This window comes from Leptopilina boulardi, unplaced genomic scaffold (assembly GCF_019393585.1).
Source record: "Leptopilina boulardi isolate dan_hultmark-lab unplaced genomic scaffold, ZJU_Lbou_2.1 LbouV2_405, whole genome shotgun sequence".
NCBI classification, from domain to species: Eukaryota; Metazoa; Arthropoda; class Insecta; order Hymenoptera; family Figitidae; genus Leptopilina; species Leptopilina boulardi.
Window position 1 is genome coordinate 126,738 of NW_026137980.1, and position 19,986 is coordinate 146,723.

At 28.2% G+C, this 19,986-nt stretch overlaps 2 protein-coding genes across 2 annotated transcripts; both read left to right on the top strand.

Annotated features, from left to right (window-relative positions):
- Positions 1-719: 719 nt before the first annotated feature.
- LOC127289313 (actin, muscle-like) lies at positions 720-5,372 on the top strand. The gene is made up of 2 exons (XM_051317169.1): positions 720-878; positions 3,454-5,372. Exon 2 carries the CDS (start codon positions 3,479-3,481, stop codon positions 4,607-4,609), a length of 1,131 nt encoding a protein of 376 aa, XP_051173126.1. The 5' UTR covers positions 720-878; positions 3,454-3,478; the 3' UTR covers positions 4,610-5,372.
- Positions 5,373-10,830: 5,458 nt separating this feature from the next.
- On the top strand, positions 10,831-17,560 carry LOC127289311 (actin, muscle-like). Its single transcript, XM_051317167.1, has 2 exons — positions 10,831-10,984; positions 16,156-17,560. Exon 2 carries the CDS (start codon positions 16,181-16,183, stop codon positions 17,309-17,311), a length of 1,131 nt encoding a protein of 376 aa, XP_051173124.1. The 5' UTR covers positions 10,831-10,984; positions 16,156-16,180; the 3' UTR covers positions 17,312-17,560.
- The last annotated feature ends 2,426 nt before the right edge of the window (positions 17,561-19,986 follow it).

Here is a 19,986-nt window from a genome sequence, read left to right on the forward strand (position 1 = left end):
TGAATAGTATAAAACTAAAGAAATTGAATTAATTGACAAAAAATAAATTTCCATATTTCCATAAATCAAAATAAAATTCCACGAGAATTCCCCTCTTTTTTTCTAAATTATAATTTGGTATTTATATTAATTTAGTTTTATCGTTGAGAAAAAGCACTAGGTCAAGTTATTTTTATAACAACAAACAAATTTTTATTTTGAGAAATCGAACTGTATCAACAAATAGCTTCGTCAATTCGAACAGAGAAAGAGTCTTATGTCCGAATTTGGGCAGATCAGTCAGCGGCGCGAAATATTTTAAATAATCCAATTTTGCTCCAGGGAGTAGACGAAAAAAAAGGAAGTGTACATAGTGTACCAAATTGTAGCAAAAGAAGAAAAAGAAGAAAATGATGATGATGAAGACGAAGAAGAAGAAGAAGGGAAGCTAGGCAAGAGGAGAGAAGAAGCCAGAATAGGAGACTGCTCAATTTTGGGAAAGAAGATCGTAGGAGGAGGGAATATCAAGAGGAAATATATCGACGCATAGTTTTGCTAATTTCTCTCAACGCCCTCGAAGATATATAGAAAAGCCAGGGCCGACAACAAAATATCTTCTTACCCGAGGGTTTTCTCTTGATTGTGCCATTGCGTTTTTGCCCCCTCAATTCGTCCATTGAATCCTCTAGCTTCGAAATGTTTTGGACGCTTTTTCCTGGTTCACGGTGACCGGCGCGTGGGACCCCTGCGTGGGATGAGCCGTTGGCCAGCCCTGGAGCGTCTCGCGTGCCCATCTTGGGTAACGTCGAGCACTTCAGCGGACATTATATCTGGCGTCGCGACGCCTTCGACCCTCAGCCGCTCCGCAGTCGCCCGTCAATTCACTACTCATTCCCACGGTTAGTAGTCCTCAATTTTTTATTGTTTTTTTTTCTTCTTTTTTTCACCAGTGTCAAAATTTTATCATTCCTCATATTCAGACACATTTTTTATCCAAATTGAAGCAAATACATTTTTTCTTGAGTCTGTAAAAAAAAACAAAAGTGTTGGAATTAGTGATTATATACAAAATTTAATAATTGTGATTAATATATAATAATATATAGTGAAGAAAAAATAGATTTTTAATCTTGAAAGTGAAGTATATTTATCCGAACGGAAGAGCGATTATTTGAGGATATATGATTCATCTTCTTGTGATGGAGGAGGTGTTGTGATTCAAGGGGTTGAAAGAGGCCTCTTAGAAAAATTTATAATTTGGAGAGTAGATTCAGTGGATAATTAGTGGAAAAGATTTTTGAAGAAGAGGTGATTTTTTTTTTTGGAAAAACTGGATAGTGATTGAGTGAAGAATTTTTCTGATGAAATGTCAGGTGTTTGTAGTAAACCTGACAAATGGTTCTAGAGAAGAGTTTTTTTTTTTTTCTTACAAAAGCTGGAACTTTTGATAAAAATTTTTTTTTTTATTTTATATAAAGGTAGAATTTTAATTTTTTTTTTTTTTTAAATGAAACAATCGATTGAAACTTCTTTATTTGAAAATTGAGAAAAGAGAAAGAATAATAAGAGAGGAATGAAAGTTCTTCTTCTAGTAATTTTGAAAATAAGAAAGAGAAAAATCTAGAGGAAGGAAATTTAAATTTTTTGACATTTAAACGAAGAAGAAACATCTTTTTAATTGAAAATAATGAAATTAAAATTCCCTTTCTCTGGAAATTGAAAAATAGCAACATTATAAAAATCAGAAAATTTAATGACAAATCCTACATAAATCTGACAAGAGCATTATTATGATTTAAGATCACCTCAATTTTCAAAAAATCTCTCCACTACTTCAAAATTTAAAAAACACCATGACTTAAAAATGATTTTATCCATAATAAAAAAACTGCCTAGTTGTCATGAGAATAAAATAAAAATATTTTCACGCAAAAAAAAAAAAATTGATGAAAAATAAGTCTTCTACATACTAAAAAGGGATCGAGCATGACGTAAACGTATCCAAAAACAAAATTATATTAAGGCTGGAGATATATGGCTTCATCACGAGAAGTTATATCATTTAACGTGAATCCAAAAATAATCGTCCGCTTTTTCTATACATTATTGTGTCAGAAGAAATGTCAAAGACTTGAAAGAAAGTTGAATCAACAAATCACATAATATATAAAAATAAACTTCGAACAATATTAAATTTTATAAATAAATAAAAGTGATGAAATATTTTTTCAAAAATTAATCCTAAGAATTTTTTTTCATTCTCTGCTCTAAGAGCCATAAATTTCCTACTATATATTTCAATAAAAAAAAAAATTCAATTTGAAGATTATTAACGATATTTTAAAACGAGTAAATGTAAATATTTTTTAAAAATATTTAAAGCCCTTAAAACTTTTAATATCAGGATATAGTAACTACCAATGCAATTTTAATAAATACAATTGGTTCCAATTAAAATTATTGTTATAATAATTATTTTAAACTTTATGTTTTTCTTCAATCTTGGTAAAAGATTGTTTAATTCAATCAATAAAAAGCCTTTTCATTATAAAATTAAATTTTATATTTTTCAAAACAAATTATTTTCAACAAAATTCAATAAATATAATTATACGGAATCATTCAATGAAAAAAATGAGTTATTATTTATATTATATTTACAAGATTTCCAAAACTGAAGAAAAACACAAAACGTAATAATAATTTTGATTGGAACAAATTGTTTTTTAGAAAAATATTGATAGTTCTTGCAAAAGAAATCTCAAAAATCTTTTGTTTTTTATTTCCACAAATAACTAGAGGCCAGACTCATTAGAAATTGTTGCAAAAAAACAGATATCTAAACTATTTCGATTTTCTTATGCAACTAAAACTCCCAAGAAGTGATAAAATTTGAATTCAAACTCATTTAAGAGTGTTGAACGGTATCTGAAATTCTTTGGCATTTAATTCTCGTCCTACAAAAACGGCACAGAACGTGAAAATGATAAACATTGAATAATAAACAATCGGTCAAAACACGAAGGATCCTTATCTTATAAATTTCCTAAATCCGAATGAATTTGCGAATCCATACAAAAACGCGATTGTAAAACAAAAAGTAGAAAAGTAATATAATAACAGCTACGACTTTGTGCTTCCTGCATGCTTCTGCCATCTGACGGCGGCAGGACGTATTAAAGCTATCATTATATTACTTTCCTACTTTTCGTTTTTCAATCGCGTTTTTATATGGATTCGCAAAATCTTTCAGATTTAAAAAAATTTATAAAATAAGGATCCTTGGTGTTTTGGCTGATTTAGAAAAAGAATCCACGTTTCATGAAAACAGTATTTTAAAATTAATGTTTATCATTTTCACGTTCTGTGCCATTTTTATAGGACGATAATTAAATGCCAAAGAATTTCAGAGACCGTTCGACACTCATAATACAAAATCTCTGTATAATAAATGAAAAAATTTTTTGATTTCAGAAGTCATAAATAAAAACCACTGAAAATGTGTGACGACGACGTAGCCGCTCTTGTTGTTGACAATGGATCCGGTATGTGCAAAGCCGGTTTCGCCGGAGATGACGCGCCACGTGCCGTCTTTCCATCCATCGTAGGTCGCCCCCGTCATCAGGGTGTGATGGTCGGTATGGGTCAAAAGGACAGCTACGTGGGAGATGAGGCCCAGAGCAAGAGAGGTATCCTCACCCTGAAATACCCCATCGAGCACGGAATCATCACCAACTGGGATGACATGGAGAAGATCTGGCATCACACCTTCTACAACGAATTGAGAGTCGCACCCGAGGAGCACCCAGTCCTCCTGACCGAGGCTCCCCTCAACCCCAAGGCCAACAGGGAGAAGATGACACAAATCATGTTCGAAACCTTCAACAGCCCGGCCATGTACGTCGCCATCCAGGCCGTGCTCTCGCTCTACGCCTCCGGACGTACCACCGGTATCGTCCTCGACTCCGGCGACGGTGTCTCCCACACCGTGCCCATCTACGAGGGTTACGCCCTTCCCCATGCCATCCTCCGTCTCGACTTGGCCGGTCGCGATCTCACCGACTACCTCATGAAGATCCTCACCGAGAGGGGCTACTCCTTCACCACCACCGCCGAGCGGGAAATCGTTCGCGACATCAAGGAGAAGCTCTGCTACGTGGCCCTCGACTTCGAGCAGGAAATGGCCACCGCCGCCGCCAGCACCTCCCTCGAGAAGAGCTACGAGTTGCCCGACGGACAGGTCATCACCATCGGCAACGAGAGGTTCCGCTGTCCAGAGGCCCTCTTCCAGCCTTCCTTCTTGGGTATGGAATCCTGCGGCATCCACGAGACCGTCTACAACTCCATCATGAAGTGCGACGTCGACATCCGTAAGGACTTGTACGCCAACAACGTCCTCTCCGGAGGCACCACCATGTACCCAGGTATCGCCGATCGTATGCAAAAGGAAATCACCGCCCTCGCTCCATCCACCATTAAAATCAAAATCATCGCACCACCCGAGAGGAAATACTCCGTCTGGATCGGTGGCTCCATCCTTGCCTCTTTGTCCACCTTCCAACAGATGTGGATCTCCAAACAGGAATACGACGAATCAGGTCCCGGAATCGTTCACCGCAAGTGCTTCTAAATATCTTCTCTCATCATCAAAGAAAAACCTTATCCACCTACAAAAAAAAAAAAACAAAAACCTATCCAAAGGTGGATCGAAACAAAAAAAATTCGACAATCATCAATATGTCGAATCGTTATCGTTATCAAAAGTTGTTCTCCTGTCCCGGTTGGTCAGGAACAACTTCATTATCGTTTTAATGTTCACGTTCATATTCTCATCTCGTCTCGAAGGGCTTTTTTTCGACGAATCGACGAAAATAAAAGGGATAAAAAAACACGGTGGGCTCTTCGTAACAGTGCATCCACCAGAGGTTGCGTAGCTCCAAAAAGACAATTATTTTCGAAACAAAAATTAGGAGGGGAATTTTTTTTTCTTTTTTTTTTTTTTTTTTTGAAGTGTCCAGAGTCGCTTCTATTTACTTCGAAAAGGACATCTCGGACACTTGATGAGGGGTGGGGAAGAAAATTTGGAAAAAATTGTCTATGAACGAGCCACGCAGCATCTTGGTGGTGCAACGCTTTGTTTTTTTTTACTGTCGCGCTAGAGATCCGGCCGACTCCTCAAAGATTATAATATTATAATTATGATATAGAAATAACTGTATATCGCGTCTGTGTCTAAGTTAATGTGTAATCTAGTCTCACACCAGCGAACCGTATAAACACCGGTATTCACGTACAATATTATATCTATAATTTAATTTATTTTGTAAATATTATATATTATTATATTGTTATACAATGCCAAAGTCAAAGAATATACATTATCTCACATATTATTCTTTCTGTTCTTTCCTTTCATTTCATTTTTCATTTTATTTATTAACGGGTCATTTCTTATTTTAATTTTATTTTTTCAAATATTTTTATTTCTTATTTAGGCAGGGTAGCCACAAGTCTGGGAAAATATTTTTTATTACCGTGGTCAGCAGGGCAATGTCATGGAAAAACAATTTCTTTCAGGGAAATTTGGAAAATTTAAAAATTTACAGAAAAAGTCAATTAGGTATATACTTTCGGTATGCGTAAAAAGATTGAATTTTTGTTTCTAGAAAGGAGGTTATTCTTCACAAATTTAAAATTTTGATACCTATTTCACCCATTTTGATAATTTGTTACCTTTTTCACATTTCTCAAAATTCAATTAATTTTTTAATGTAATATTGAAAAAGTAATTAAATTTTCAATGTAAAAACATTGATTAAAGTTTAGGAATGTTTAAAAATAATTTATTCATTTAAAAAGAATTTCTTTAAGATTTCTTGAATTTATATTAATTTAGAGAAAAAAAAATTACAAATTTTCATCTTTACTATAAATGATTCAATAGACTAAAGCTTGAATTTATGAAAAATTTTCATTCATTTAAAAATTATTTAGGCCAAATTTCAATACACTAAATTTTAATTTTAATTCAATCAATAAAAAATTCAATTTATCTAAATTTTATTCGATTAAAATTTCAAGTGTGATCCAACTTTCAATAAATTCTAATTTCTATTGGTGAAAACAAATTTATTAATTTATTAAAATGTGAATCAAATGCAAATTCAATTCATCGAAACTTAAAATTAACGAAATTGTAATCTAGATAAAATTTAATCGATTTAAATTTCAAATTATCCGAATTTCAATTTGTCCAAATTTTAATTGATTTAAGTTTCAAATTATCCAAATTTCCATTTACCCAATCTTTTATTGATTGGTCATTTTGCAAGTTAATTGCGGTTTTTAACACATTTTTTCGTCCGGGAAATTTCAGGGTAATTGAAAAATTTCTTTTTGTAGCAACCCTGTTAAGTGATTCTTCTGAAGGTGAATTTTTTAGAATGCTCTTGTTATTTACCTAATTATAAAATCTATTCACTAATAATTATGTCAATTTTCATAGTAGAAATTTTGCATTTACTTTATATCATAAAAAAAATTAAGCAATTTTGTTAAACAGAATTTCGATTAACTTTTTGTAGACTTTTTTTAACTTTTCAAATTTTGAAAAATATTTTTCGAAACTATGTTTTTTCAATTTTTATTGTTTCATATTTTGAATTTTTAGCCTGCAGTTTTTTGAACAATGAAAATCTTTCAATTTTGTACTCAGGTTTAGGTTAAAATTGCCTTATTCATTCATTTATTTATTCATAATATAAAATTGTGAGAAAATATTTTCTTAATTTATTTAAAACTATTTTTCAATTATACTCCAATGTTTATAAGAAATCAAAAATTAGATTTCTATTGTTTTCAATATTTAATTTATACTATTTTAACTCCTACATATTTTGATAAGTATTGACCTAAATATTTAACCTGGATTTTATTGCGGGATTTGAACTTGAAATATTTGGTAGTATTAAAAAAAAATTCGATTGATTTTGTTTTCTAAATATTTAATTTTAAATATTATCTATTATTTAGTAATTAGTTTCTTTATTTTATAAATAGCAGCGTTATACATATGTATTATACAATTTGTATTTAAAGGGCACTTTACTTTTGAAGTCCCGTAAATAAATAAATAAATATTTTAATTTTTAAAATACAAGAAAAAAGTCTTTTATTTAAAATTGTTTTCTTTTCTAAATTCAAGTCAATAAATGCGCTATAAATTACAAATTTTACAAGTATTAATTTAGTGCAAGTTTAATTCTGACTTTTCAATATCATATAAAGTATTTTCAAAAGAAAAAATAAATTTCAAAAGCCGAAACTAAAAAGTAGTATGTACTTTCAGAAGAATCACCCTTTTTAATTTCGAATTCACAAATTTCAAAAATTAATTTTAATTTTTAATATTAAAAAATAAATAATAGTTTAGAACATTAAATTTCACCCACCAAATTTTTTTTTCATAATTATTTTCAACAAAGTTACATGTGCTTCTTTAATAAAAAAAAAATATTGTATAAAATTTGTTTTTTAGTCTGATCACACGCTTTTCGTGATCTACTTTTTTTTTTGATAAGATTTATGTCCAAGATAATAACAAAATTTAACAAGCGATATTATCAAATTTTTATCAACAAATAAATTGTCTGGCCAAAATCATCTTACATAATTATGTTTATTTTTCTTTCGCTTTCATGTTTAAAAATAATATTTTTAATCTAAACCTATTTAAATTTAGTTGAAGAAATTATTTTTATACTTTTATAGAATTTTGAATTCCTTTTTATGATAAACAAGGATTATGTTTTCATTTATATATTAGAAATAAAAAATTACAAAAATAGGATATTTTAAAAATTAAATTATTGACAAAAAATTTTTTTTATTATTGAAATAAATAAAAAAAAAAATTTCTTGTATTTTCAAAAACTTTTTACAATAATACGAAGAAAATAAAAAAAAAATCTTGAAATAGATTCTAACCCTTTTAAAAAGTTTCACTAATTTAAAATTTCATCAATGGAATTAAAAAATCTGGAACACGGTTGAAAATATCTCAGACTGGATATCTGAGAGAAGAAGAAGAAGAAGAAAAAAACGACGAAAAAGAAGAAGGAGGAAGCTCGTCTTTTAAGAAAATTAGAAAAAAGAAGACAAGACTTCGAAATAAATTCGGATGCAAGTTATTTTTGTTGTAAGCGATCATGTCAATCTCTACGTGGGTTTCTTTTTTTTCTCTTCGCGGGTGACGTAAAATATTTCACGACTAAAGAAAAATCTTTCGTTATAGTCTCGAATACATCCACCTGTTTCGAAACGAATTTCACACGACGTGAGGGAATCACACACGTCCTTCCTTGCATGGTAGCGTGAATATTTGGAGTCACCCTTGATAAATTTAGAAATTAGGTATCAAGGCCAAACAATCAATATGAAAAAATAAATTATTCTCAATCACTTGCCTTTTTGTGTCAATAAAAATTTTTCATATAATTTGACAAAACAATTAATTATATTGAAATCAAATAAACGTCAATTTATTTTTCATTATTATTTTTCCATATCTTCATTAATGTCAATTATTATGTAATTTAAAAAAAGAAATTAAAAAGGAAAATTCTATTTCCTATTTTTATTTGAAATTAAAAGACAAATTAATTAGATAATAATATTGTAAAGTAACCAAATTAATTTTGTAATTTTTGATAATTTTTCACTATATTATTAATTTTTATTCAAATATATTGTCATTTTGTATGACAATATAAATGTTCGAATTTACAAATATGATTGCAATAATAATAAATCAAAAGGATCGTAAAAAACATCTCGCGAAGCAAATTGATTATATTTTGGACAATTGAATATGTTAAATTGTGCGAGAATCTCGTAAAGTTACTGAGAAATTATGAAAACACAACAGCGGAAGTAATGATTTCCTTAAGACAAACAGCTTCATGTTAAAATCGTACGTTTGCTTTAAAAAAAAAAAGAGTGGAGAAAAAAAATAATAATAATTCTAGACCGGAAGAACGTTTTCACGAAACGAGGCTTGAATGACGTTTCAACTTCTCTAACATCAAAGGGAATTCTATTCTCGAAGATTTGTAGAAAACTTACTTTCATTTACCTTACATTCATTAGGAAAATAAGCAAAAATTTAAACAAGTTACAAAAAATTATTTTAAAATTATTTACGAAATTTTATCATATTAAATTATTATCATTTTAGCTATTTTTATTAAATTTAATTATAAAAATAAATAAATAAAAGTAAAATAAAAATAAAAATTGGATAAGAATTCAACTGAATTCACTTCGTGTCAAAAAAAAAAAAAAAACTTTCCCTCGCCAAATTTGGATTCTTGTTTCAAAAGATAAACACTGCAATGACTTTGAAAACTAAAAATATTTTCCGTCACATTGGAGAATGAAATTTCTAAAAAAAATATTTGTCAAACTATCGAAATCTACAGGATCAAAAACAAAAATTCTAGATTAAGAAATTGTTTCACAATTTTTTTTTGAAACTAAAGAAATTCTTGGGAAACTTTACAGAAAAAAGAAAATCACTTCCCTCATAAATTTTTGTTTGCAAAAAAAAAGGAATTTTCTGAATCCTAAAAAAAACTGCGGGAGAAATTCAAATGAAAGAAATCCTAATCAACTTTAGAAAAAAAAATTTTCATCTTAAAATAATTATTTTTTCAGGAAAAGAAATAAATTCCTTGAAATTAAAAAAAAATTTTATTCTTTTTCGAAGGCAAAAATTTTCTGGATCATAAAAAAAATGGTTTTGATGATAAAATGGAATTTAAAAATTTACTGAAACAAAAATGAATTTTCTAATAAATTTTGAAACGCCAAAGAAAAATTGCAAACTTTTTGGATTTTCAAAAAATTGAAAAATTTCCAAAAAGAATTTTTCTCTAATCAACTTTGGAAAACGAGAAAATTTTAAATTAAAAGAAAATGTCTTTTCGATATAAATTAGAATTGAGAAGCTAACAAAAAAAAAGAATTATACTAAAATTTTTTAATTTTGAAACAAAATGAAAACAAAATGAATTCTCAAGATTTAAAAAAAATCAAAGAGAAAGTAAAACTGAAAAATTTACATAAACAAATTTTCCTCTGATTTGAGAAACGAAAAGTTTTTTAATAAAAAATTTCTGTTTAAGATTTAAAATAGTAGTAAAAAAAAACTCACAAAAATAATAAGTACTTCCGTAAACAATAAAAATGGAATTTTCTTTATCTTAGAAAAAATCTAAAAAAAAAAGAAAAATTAAAAATAAATAGAAAAGGATTTTTTTTAAAAAAATTTAAGAAAATAAACAAATTTTTATCAAAATAAAAAATAGAATTGCAAAATGCATAAAAAGAAAAATCACTTCCCTAATCAATTTTTGACAGCAAAGAATTGGAACTTTCGGATCTTAGAAAATTTCATAAGAAAGTAAACTTATTGAAAAAAATTACAAGAAGAAATTTTTTAACCAACTTTAGAAAAAAGAAATTTTTTTTTCTAAAACATAGAAAAAAATCAATTTGAAAAATTCACAAGAAAAAAAAAATCTTTTCAATTTTGAGATATAAACATATTTTTGTGTCGTAATTTGAATTATTTTTTTTAAGTAAAATTGTTATTTCCAAAAAAGAAAAACAATAAAATAAAAATTTCCCATTAAAAGGGGATGATGAGAATTTCTATTTCTCCCTTGAATTTCTAATTTTCATGAAGATGATAGAGCGGAAGAAAGACAGAATCACTGATACTAAGTGTCTTGGGGGATGAAACTGACATATTTTGCGGTCTGTTTGGAGAAGCCTGGTGCCGCCTAGTTCGGAAAGCGTCGCGACGCCTCGGGAAGCAAGCCTTTTTCGTGCCTGTTGGGCAGGAACCATCATCCAAAAATGCGGGGGCGTTTAAACGAGAGCATATATTCGACGTCGCGACGCTTCTTCGGCACAGACGCCACTACACTCTGTCCCGTGCACGGTACGTACTTTCACTTCCTGATCAATCAAAAAAAAAAAAAAAAAAATATCTTATCATCTCTCTCTCTAAACTTCGATTGTTCGATTCTGGGATTAATACGGAAAAAAAAGAAAATTTTGTGCGGTTTACCTTTAAAAAGAAAAACATTTTTTTTTCCACTTTGTGCTTCGCGGTTCCAACTTCCGGTTCGGTGGTGAACACGATGGTGAAATTATCTCTATACACATTCAGTGCTCGTGGTTAAAAGATTTCTTCGTCACGTTACATTTTTCCTTCAAGAAGCTCTCCTTCGCCAATCAGTCTTCCTGAGTATACAAAAAAGAAAAATTAGAAATTTTTTAGTCTTCATTTTTTTTTTAATGTCTAAAATTTCATTCAAAATTTAAATTTCAATAGTTTGAAATTCAATTTTTTTTTAAATTTCTATTCATATTTTTCAAATTTCTATGAATTTAAAATAATTGAAAATTGAAATTCTTTAAAATTTAACTTTCAATATTTTGAAATTCAATTTCCTTTAAATTTCTATTCATATATTTTTCAAAATTTTTATGAATTTAAAATAATCAAATTTTTAAGTAAATGAAAAAATTTTCAAAAACCGGAAGTAATCGAAATTACTATTTGAAATTGAAAGTGTTGTTTGAAATTTTCCAAACTGAAATTAAAAATTAAATTCATTATTAAAATAAAAATTAAGTATATTATTATTATAATTATGATTACTTAAATCATCTTTACTTGCAATAATTAATATTAATAGATTATTGATATTATTATAATGTCAATTTATAATTATTGTTATAAATTATTATAATTAGTATCTAAACGAAAAAAAACATAAATTTTGAAGAAAATGTAATTATTACGAAATTTGCAGTCAAAAAGTTCAAACAATTATTACAAGCAATAAAAATAAAAAAGTTTCTCAAAGTTGCAATTAATTTCTGAAATATTTCGTCTAAAGTCGTAATATAAATATTCTCGTAATATATTATCGCTTTTACAATTTTCTGCTATTGTTCAAATTAATAGACAATTTTAGTAAAAAAAAAATATATAAAATACTTTCAAGAGAAAATTGTTTAAATAAAAATTAATTTTTGATAAATACAGGATTATTTTATCTGTGACACAAATAATTTATATATATTTTAAAATTAATTATTTAAAAGAATTCATAACTTATTTGTTCTATTGATCCGTTATTTATATAATAATCGAATTTATTGATAAAGAAATTCTATTATTTTCAATAGCATAAAATATTTTTTAAATAAAATTTTACAATTAATTTAAAATAAAAATTAAAAATTAACGTAAAAAAAAAGTTGAAATTCATAGACGTGAAAGTTATATTACGAGAATAGAAATACCAATATATTGTTTCCTGTTGTTTACATTTCTTTTTTTTAATTGGTATGTTCCACATTTCCAATCCAATATCAGTAAACAAAGTTCTGTTTATCAGAATATGGCAAAGTGCCATTTTGAAAAATATCCAAGTTCATGATCGCGTGAGTGACTTTATGCTTTGAAGGAAACCCAAATATTGAATCATCTTTTTTTTTTTGTAAAATATACTTTCTATATAAAAATAAAATTCAAAAACAAAAAGAAATTATCAATTTTTCAAAAAAATTGTGTCACAAAATAATTTTTTTTTATCATAATTTTCAACATTTTTTTATCCAACTGATAAGAAAAACATGGAAATAAAAACTTTTATCATTCAAGAAATAATATGATTCGATTTTAATTATTAAATCTCGTTGAAAATGAAAATTATTTCAATAAACTAATTATTTTTATTTTAACTGTTAAATGGATATGATTTTTAATTTGTAATCATTTAATTGAAATAATTTTCATTAACAAAAATAAAATAATGAAAAATTATTTTTATGCAAGTAATAAAACTAAAAAAATACAAAAGAATTCATATTCTCTTTAAAAGTTAATTGTCCAATAAATTTAAGAATAAAAATTTCTCAACAAATTTGTTAAACGTAATTTATAACTTATTTTCAATTTTTTTTTTATCACTTAATTTGTAAAAATTTCAGAATAAATATTTTTTTTCAATTTTTTTTCAAATAAACGATTTTTAGAATTATTAAATAATAAATTTGAAATTTTAATTAGAAGTCTATTTAAAAAAAAAATTAATTTTAAATTGAATATGTAAAAAGAAATAAAAAAAAATTGTCGATTTCTTAAAAAACTTGTGAAGACGAAATATTTCAGAACAAATAATTGAACATATTCTAAATTTGGAGAAATTAACAAAGCCGAAGGTCTGAATGGACTCGAAGTTTTCACGAGTGCCAAAAATATCTCAACGAGGCTTTATAAGGTCATGCCTCCCTTAAACGTGATGGTCTCTCTATAAATATAGAACCCCCCCCCCCCCAGCGTGTGTGTTGTGAGAGCAGAAGTAAAAAAAAAAAGAAAGAAAAAAGTCTTACCCACGTGTGTGATAAATATCAAATTGAAGATTTCTATTCTCAGGACGATAATTTTTCTCACATTCTATTTGAAGAAAAATATATGAAAATTTTATCTCGATTTTTTTTTTTGAAAAATAAAATTCTCCTCGTAATCGAAATTTTTGTTTAAAAGGTCTTTGGCCGGTTTCCGCGATTACGCTTTTCTTGTAAGAATCACATAATCTTGGCACGCGTGTATGCGTTCTTCGACGCTGGCAAAAGGCGTCGGGGTCCATAAACGACTCTTGAACTTATAGGGAGCGTCCGTCGTTCTCGTCTAAAGTTAGCGTGCTTGGCTGAAAATAGCGTCGCGACGCCGTGGCTATATCTCACTCTCTTTCTCTTTCTCCTCTCGGTGCTACTCCTCAGGACGCCTATCGTTTTATAGGCAACTGGGTCATTTCTGGCACGCGAACCTGCAACATTAACCAGAAAACGTTACATATTTCTTTGAAAAATTCTTTAATTTTCCGAAACACATTTATCAATAAAATTCAAATTTAACATCAAAATTCTTTTATTAAAATTTTTAGTCCTCTTTTTTTTTCTTTATTCTTTTCTTTAGATTTGAAACAAAATCAATAAAAATTTCCAATTATTCTCAATTTATAAAGATTTTTACAGCATTTTTTAAATTAATGTAAGCTGAAATTTTTTTTTTTTTTTTTATGTCTAATATAATAAATTGAAGGCTACAAATTAATGTTACCGGTACTGCGAAATTAATTAGTATTTAGTTCATGAGAAGAATTATCCAATCAATGCGCGTCACAAGATTATTTGCGAAACAAGAGTGATTCATTTGAAAAGGATAGCAGGATGAGCCAAAAATTCTTAACAGCTATTTTAATCTCAAAGCCCTAAAATTCTCAAAATTTGAGAATAATTGTTCATTCCGAATTAAGCGAAAATGAAATTAATTTTCTTCAATGATAGACATACCATATTAGATCTTATCACTAAAATCGGTAAATTACTATTTCACTTTTAATCAAAAGCTACTAAGTGACAAGAAAATAAAATAAATTTTAAAAAAAGTTACAGGAGTACAAAATAAGAAAGTAATAAATACACTAAGAAAAAAAAATAACAAAGAATTCTACGATCAATCGAAGTTCGTCAATTATCTATGGAGAAGCATTATTATTATTATTATTCTCTACAAATGTATTTATTAATTTGAATTTTCAGTGGATGGAATTTTATAAAATCGAATTTTTATTTATCGAAATTTATAAAATTAAAAAATTTCATGAATTTTTTTTTCTTTTGAAGAATTTCTAGTTATTCGAATTTTTTCATATCATATTCTTTAGTTTACTGATTTTTTGTTTAACAAAATTTTCATTTAACAACATTTATATTTCCATATAACAGAATATCTATATAAGGAAATTTTTGTTTAATTGAATTTATATTCGCTCAAATTTTTGTAGAATTTTTATAAAATAAATTTTTTAAAAATAAATTTTATTGTAACAGAATTAACTTTGTTTAAGGAAAATTTTGACACACAATAGGAAGAGAAGTTACTTCCACTTTACATTTTGATAATTTTTAAATAAAATACAATTTACAATTAAAAAGTATTTCAGTGAATAATGAATAATTTTAATTTTTGACACTTTTAATTATTAAAAATTCACAATGGATAAATATTAAAAATTTCTGAGATTAAGAATAAATTTCGGTAAACATAACATAAAATTCCATAATTATTTTTCAATCTCCGAAAGTTTTAATCTTTATTCAATGACAACTTTTAATATGTCCAAGTTACAAAAATTAAATTTTTTCATACTTTTACTGAAATATTTTTTAATTATATATATATATTAAATTTTATTTAAAAATTATCTGAATGTATAGAGTTGGACTAACTTCTGTTCTGATTGTGTGCTCCATTTTTTTTCAATGAAAATTCAGCTAGTCATTTTATTTCAAAAATTTTTAAATTAAACGCCTTTTGCGCTTTGTTTTGCGTTATATGGTTGGCAATGTTGTCAACCAGATTCATAACCTAAAAATTTAATTATTTAATTTTTTTTTACTTTTGTACATCAACTTTGAGAATTAAAGTTTCTGTCTGTACTTTGCGTTTTTTAATTTAAAAAAATTATTTCATAAATTATTTTGTAAATAATAATTCGTTTTTTCATTACAATTTTTATTTAATTTCAAGGGTACGGCCATAGCTCAGCTATCTAAGTAGGGTTGTCATGGTAACGTATAAGAGTGAGAGAAATAAAGAATGTTCTTATTTCTCTCACTCTTAAACGTTGTCATGACAACCATACTTAGATAGTTGAACTGTACGGCAGTACCCTTAAAATTAAAATGAATCTGATCTCATTCATTTTGAAATTTTTTGCTTAAACTCGAAATAACTTGAAGCGGTATCATTTTTGCTGCTTCTCAAAATCCATATCGTACGTGTATCATTTATAATCCAAATTTTTTCTGTACTATTCGATTAAGTAACAATTCATAAAAAATCGATTCAATATAAATTCTATAGGTAATTTTATATAAATTTTCAATAAAATAGAAATTCGATTAATTATTAAATTAGAAACACTGAAAATTCCGACTTGTTAGAGAATATTCATGAATCTCATCATGAAAGAAAAAAAAAATGAAAAACACCAAAAACTAAACAAACAATTTTCGATTAATTTGCAGAACGTAGAAAGACAGCGAAACCAAAATGTGTGACGACGACGTAGCAGCTCTTGTCGTAGACAATGGATCCGGTATGTGCAAAGCCGGTTTCGCCGGAGATGACGCGCCACGTGCCGTCTTTCCATCCATCGTAGGTCGCCCCCGTCATCAGGGAGTGATGGTCGGCATGGGACAGAAGGACAGCTACGTGGGCGATGAGGCCCAAAGCAAGAGAGGTATCCTCACCCTGAAATACCCCATCGAGCACGGAATCATCACCAACTGGGATGACATGGAGAAGATCTGGCATCACACCTTCTACAATGAATTGAGAGTCGCACCCGAGGAGCACCCAGTCCTCCTGACCGAGGCTCCCCTCAACCCCAAGGCCAACAGGGAGAAGATGACGCAAATCATGTTCGAAACCTTCAACAGCCCGGCCATGTACGTCGCCATCCAGGCCGTGCTCTCGCTCTACGCCTCCGGACGTACCACCGGTATCGTCCTCGACTCCGGCGACGGTGTCTCCCACACCGTGCCCATCTACGAGGGTTACGCCCTTCCCCATGCCATCCTCCGTCTCGACTTGGCCGGTCGCGATCTCACCGACTACCTCATGAAGATCCTCACCGAGAGGGGCTACTCCTTCACCACCACCGCCGAGCGGGAAATCGTCCGCGACATCAAGGAGAAGCTCTGCTACGTGGCCCTCGACTTCGAGCAGGAAATGGCCACCGCCGCCGCCAGCACCTCCCTCGAGAAGAGCTACGAGTTGCCCGACGGACAGGTCATCACCATCGGCAACGAGAGGTTCCGCTGTCCAGAGGCCCTCTTCCAGCCTTCCTTCTTGGGTATGGAGTCCTGCGGCATCCACGAGACCGTCTACAACTCCATCATGAAGTGCGACGTCGACATCCGTAAGGACTTGTACGCCAACAACGTCCTCTCCGGAGGCACCACCATGTACCCAGGTATCGCCGATCGTATGCAAAAGGAAATCACCGCCCTCGCTCCATCCACCATCAAAATCAAAATCATCGCACCACCCGAGAGGAAATACTCCGTCTGGATCGGTGGCTCCATCCTTGCCTCCTTGTCCACCTTCCAACAGATGTGGATCTCCAAACAGGAATACGACGAATCAGGTCCCGGAATCGTTCACCGCAAGTGCTTCTAAGCAGTTTATCTCAATACAATTTATTATTATTATTATTATTAATTATATTATTATTATTATTTACACTTTTCCTTCGAAGTACCACACATTGCCGCGTCGGCCAATCAGCTACTTTAATTACTATTACTATTTTGTACTTAGTCGCGAGTTTGCTGATAATGGTCGTCATTCAAACAGAAACGTCATCTTTTGTATATAAGTTTACATCTATGGAATAAAATATAATCTTATATTCTTACAGCGGTTTAATTCATAATCTTTCATTTCGGTATACCCTACATTTCATCATAAGAAGGCGAAAGAATGAGTGGTACTCTTATATCTCTTACGAAAAAATTTATTTCAATTCTAATTTTTATGCATCAATTTTTTTTGTTGTTGTTCATTTTAATACTATTCAAATTTTATTGCTGAGGATTAAAATTTTGAATTTAAATTAAGAAATAAGTTTTCAAAAAATGAGAAATCTACCATTATGAAAAATAATTTCTGGAATAATTATTGGAATCATTACTAAAATAATTATTGGGAATAGTGACTGGGATATTTACTGAAAACTATGAGAAATTTTTGCGCCACTAAGTTTCCATAGCTTCAATGCCTATGTAATAGTATTTTATTGTAAATTAAATGCATAGGAATATGTTTAACACAAAATTATGATTCCATTGAAATTTAAAAAAAATATATTTTGCGAAAAAATTACTGGAGTTTCCAGTAATTAATACAGTAATTATTACCATAATTATTCCAGTAGTTATCCCTATAATTATGCCAGTAATTATTTTTCATAAGGACATATTTTTTGTTATTTCGAGAAATTTAAACAAATTACATTTTTCACTTAACCACAGTTAATTTTAAGGAAGAAAAATTTTTTTTTAATTATTTTTTTTGTTTCATTTTTAACTAAATTCTATCATAATTGGAGAATTTTTAAGTTTTGGTAATTTTTTCTAGCAAAAAGAATTAAAATTATAAATCATAAACCAAGATGTTTTTAAATTAAAATTTCTTTGTTAATAATTTTTTTTAAGAAAGATTTTTTTTCTTAAATTTAACAATAACAGAACAATTAGAAAAGTCTTTAATATGTTAAATTTGCGTTTATCTCCTCTTTTTTGAAAAATGGATTTATCAACTTTTGCAAAATTGCTCCTCAATTTTATTTTTATTTCTTTCAATGTTTAGTGAAGATGATTTTTAATTGAAATTGATTAATAAGGAAATTAAGGAGACAGTATGGTAATAATAACCATAAACGTTGCTTAAAAAACGTCGATGAAGTTCAAAATGTTTACGATCAACAAATAAGAAGATAAAATATTTTTCTGTTCAAATTATTATAATGTTTTGTCTAAAAAAAATGTTTGAAACGATTCTCGATCAACTATATTATTAAAATAAAATTTTTTAGGCAAAAAATTAATTATTATTTTCCAAATGAAAAATATACTATATATTTTTTTCAATCGTTGATTATATAAACATTGTGAATTTTATGACATAAATTTTTAAAATTTATACAATAGTGATAAGTGTCCTAAACATTTTAAGTCCCATTTTAGTACTCATAAAGGAAAAATGTATTTTTTGATTTAAATCACTTTATAGGTTTCAATTTTTAATCAAATTAATTATTTTTAAATCTTCATAATTAAATTCTCTATCGATAACATGATAAATTAATAATTAAATTCAAAATAAGTAGTTGATAACAATTAAATTTAAATTAATTGAGAAATTATGGTTTATTATAGTTTTAGTATAATTTATTATTATAATATAAAACTATTAATTCTATTCAATTTAACAAAAGAAAAAATAAAAACAAAAAGGGACATTATTTAATCCATTCAGCAATTTTTAATTTTTTTAAAAAATTTTTTAAATACATCTAAGTCTTATAGAATGTTCTCAGTTACTTTTGAAATAATAAATTATAATAATATGTTCATTCATCACATTGTCAAACAATATAAGACGAAAATTGCATTTTGCAGTATTTTCTCGTTTCTACAGCTTAAATGTCCTCATCAGAAACTATAAAAAAATTTATTGAAAACATTTTTTAAAAATTGAAATAATATACAATTTAAAAAAAAAAACATTAAATAAAAATAAAGACAAATTAAAATTTATATGTATACCTAAAATCAAAAATCAAGTTGAACACATAAAAGATTATTAAAATATTTTTCTTTGTAGTAATTTTTTATAAAAATATTTCTAAAAAAAATTTTATATTATTCTAATTTTTAATAAGTGTTTTATAGATTTATTATTTCCCAAAAACAATTACGATGTCTAACAAGTAGTTATAAGAATTAAAAAAAAAGAGAGAAACAACTCTTTTTCCATACAATTATAATATTTTTCGTAAGAGATATTGATCCACGTACAATTAATAGGCGTTGATAAAAGTATAGAACTATTACATATCATATCGAAATGATATCAATTTCATAATAATCTGATTACTTAAATGCCTCACAAATAATATATAGCTGTAGCAAATCGGAAGTTTACTTAAATCTATAGAAATTAGGAAAAAAATTTACGTCGATTTTGAAATTTCCGGAATGAGATTTTCGTCATATAAAAATTTTAAAAAAGAAATTTTTTTTAAGAAATCTAAATATTAAAAATATTTTCGAAATCAATTAGTAAATTAA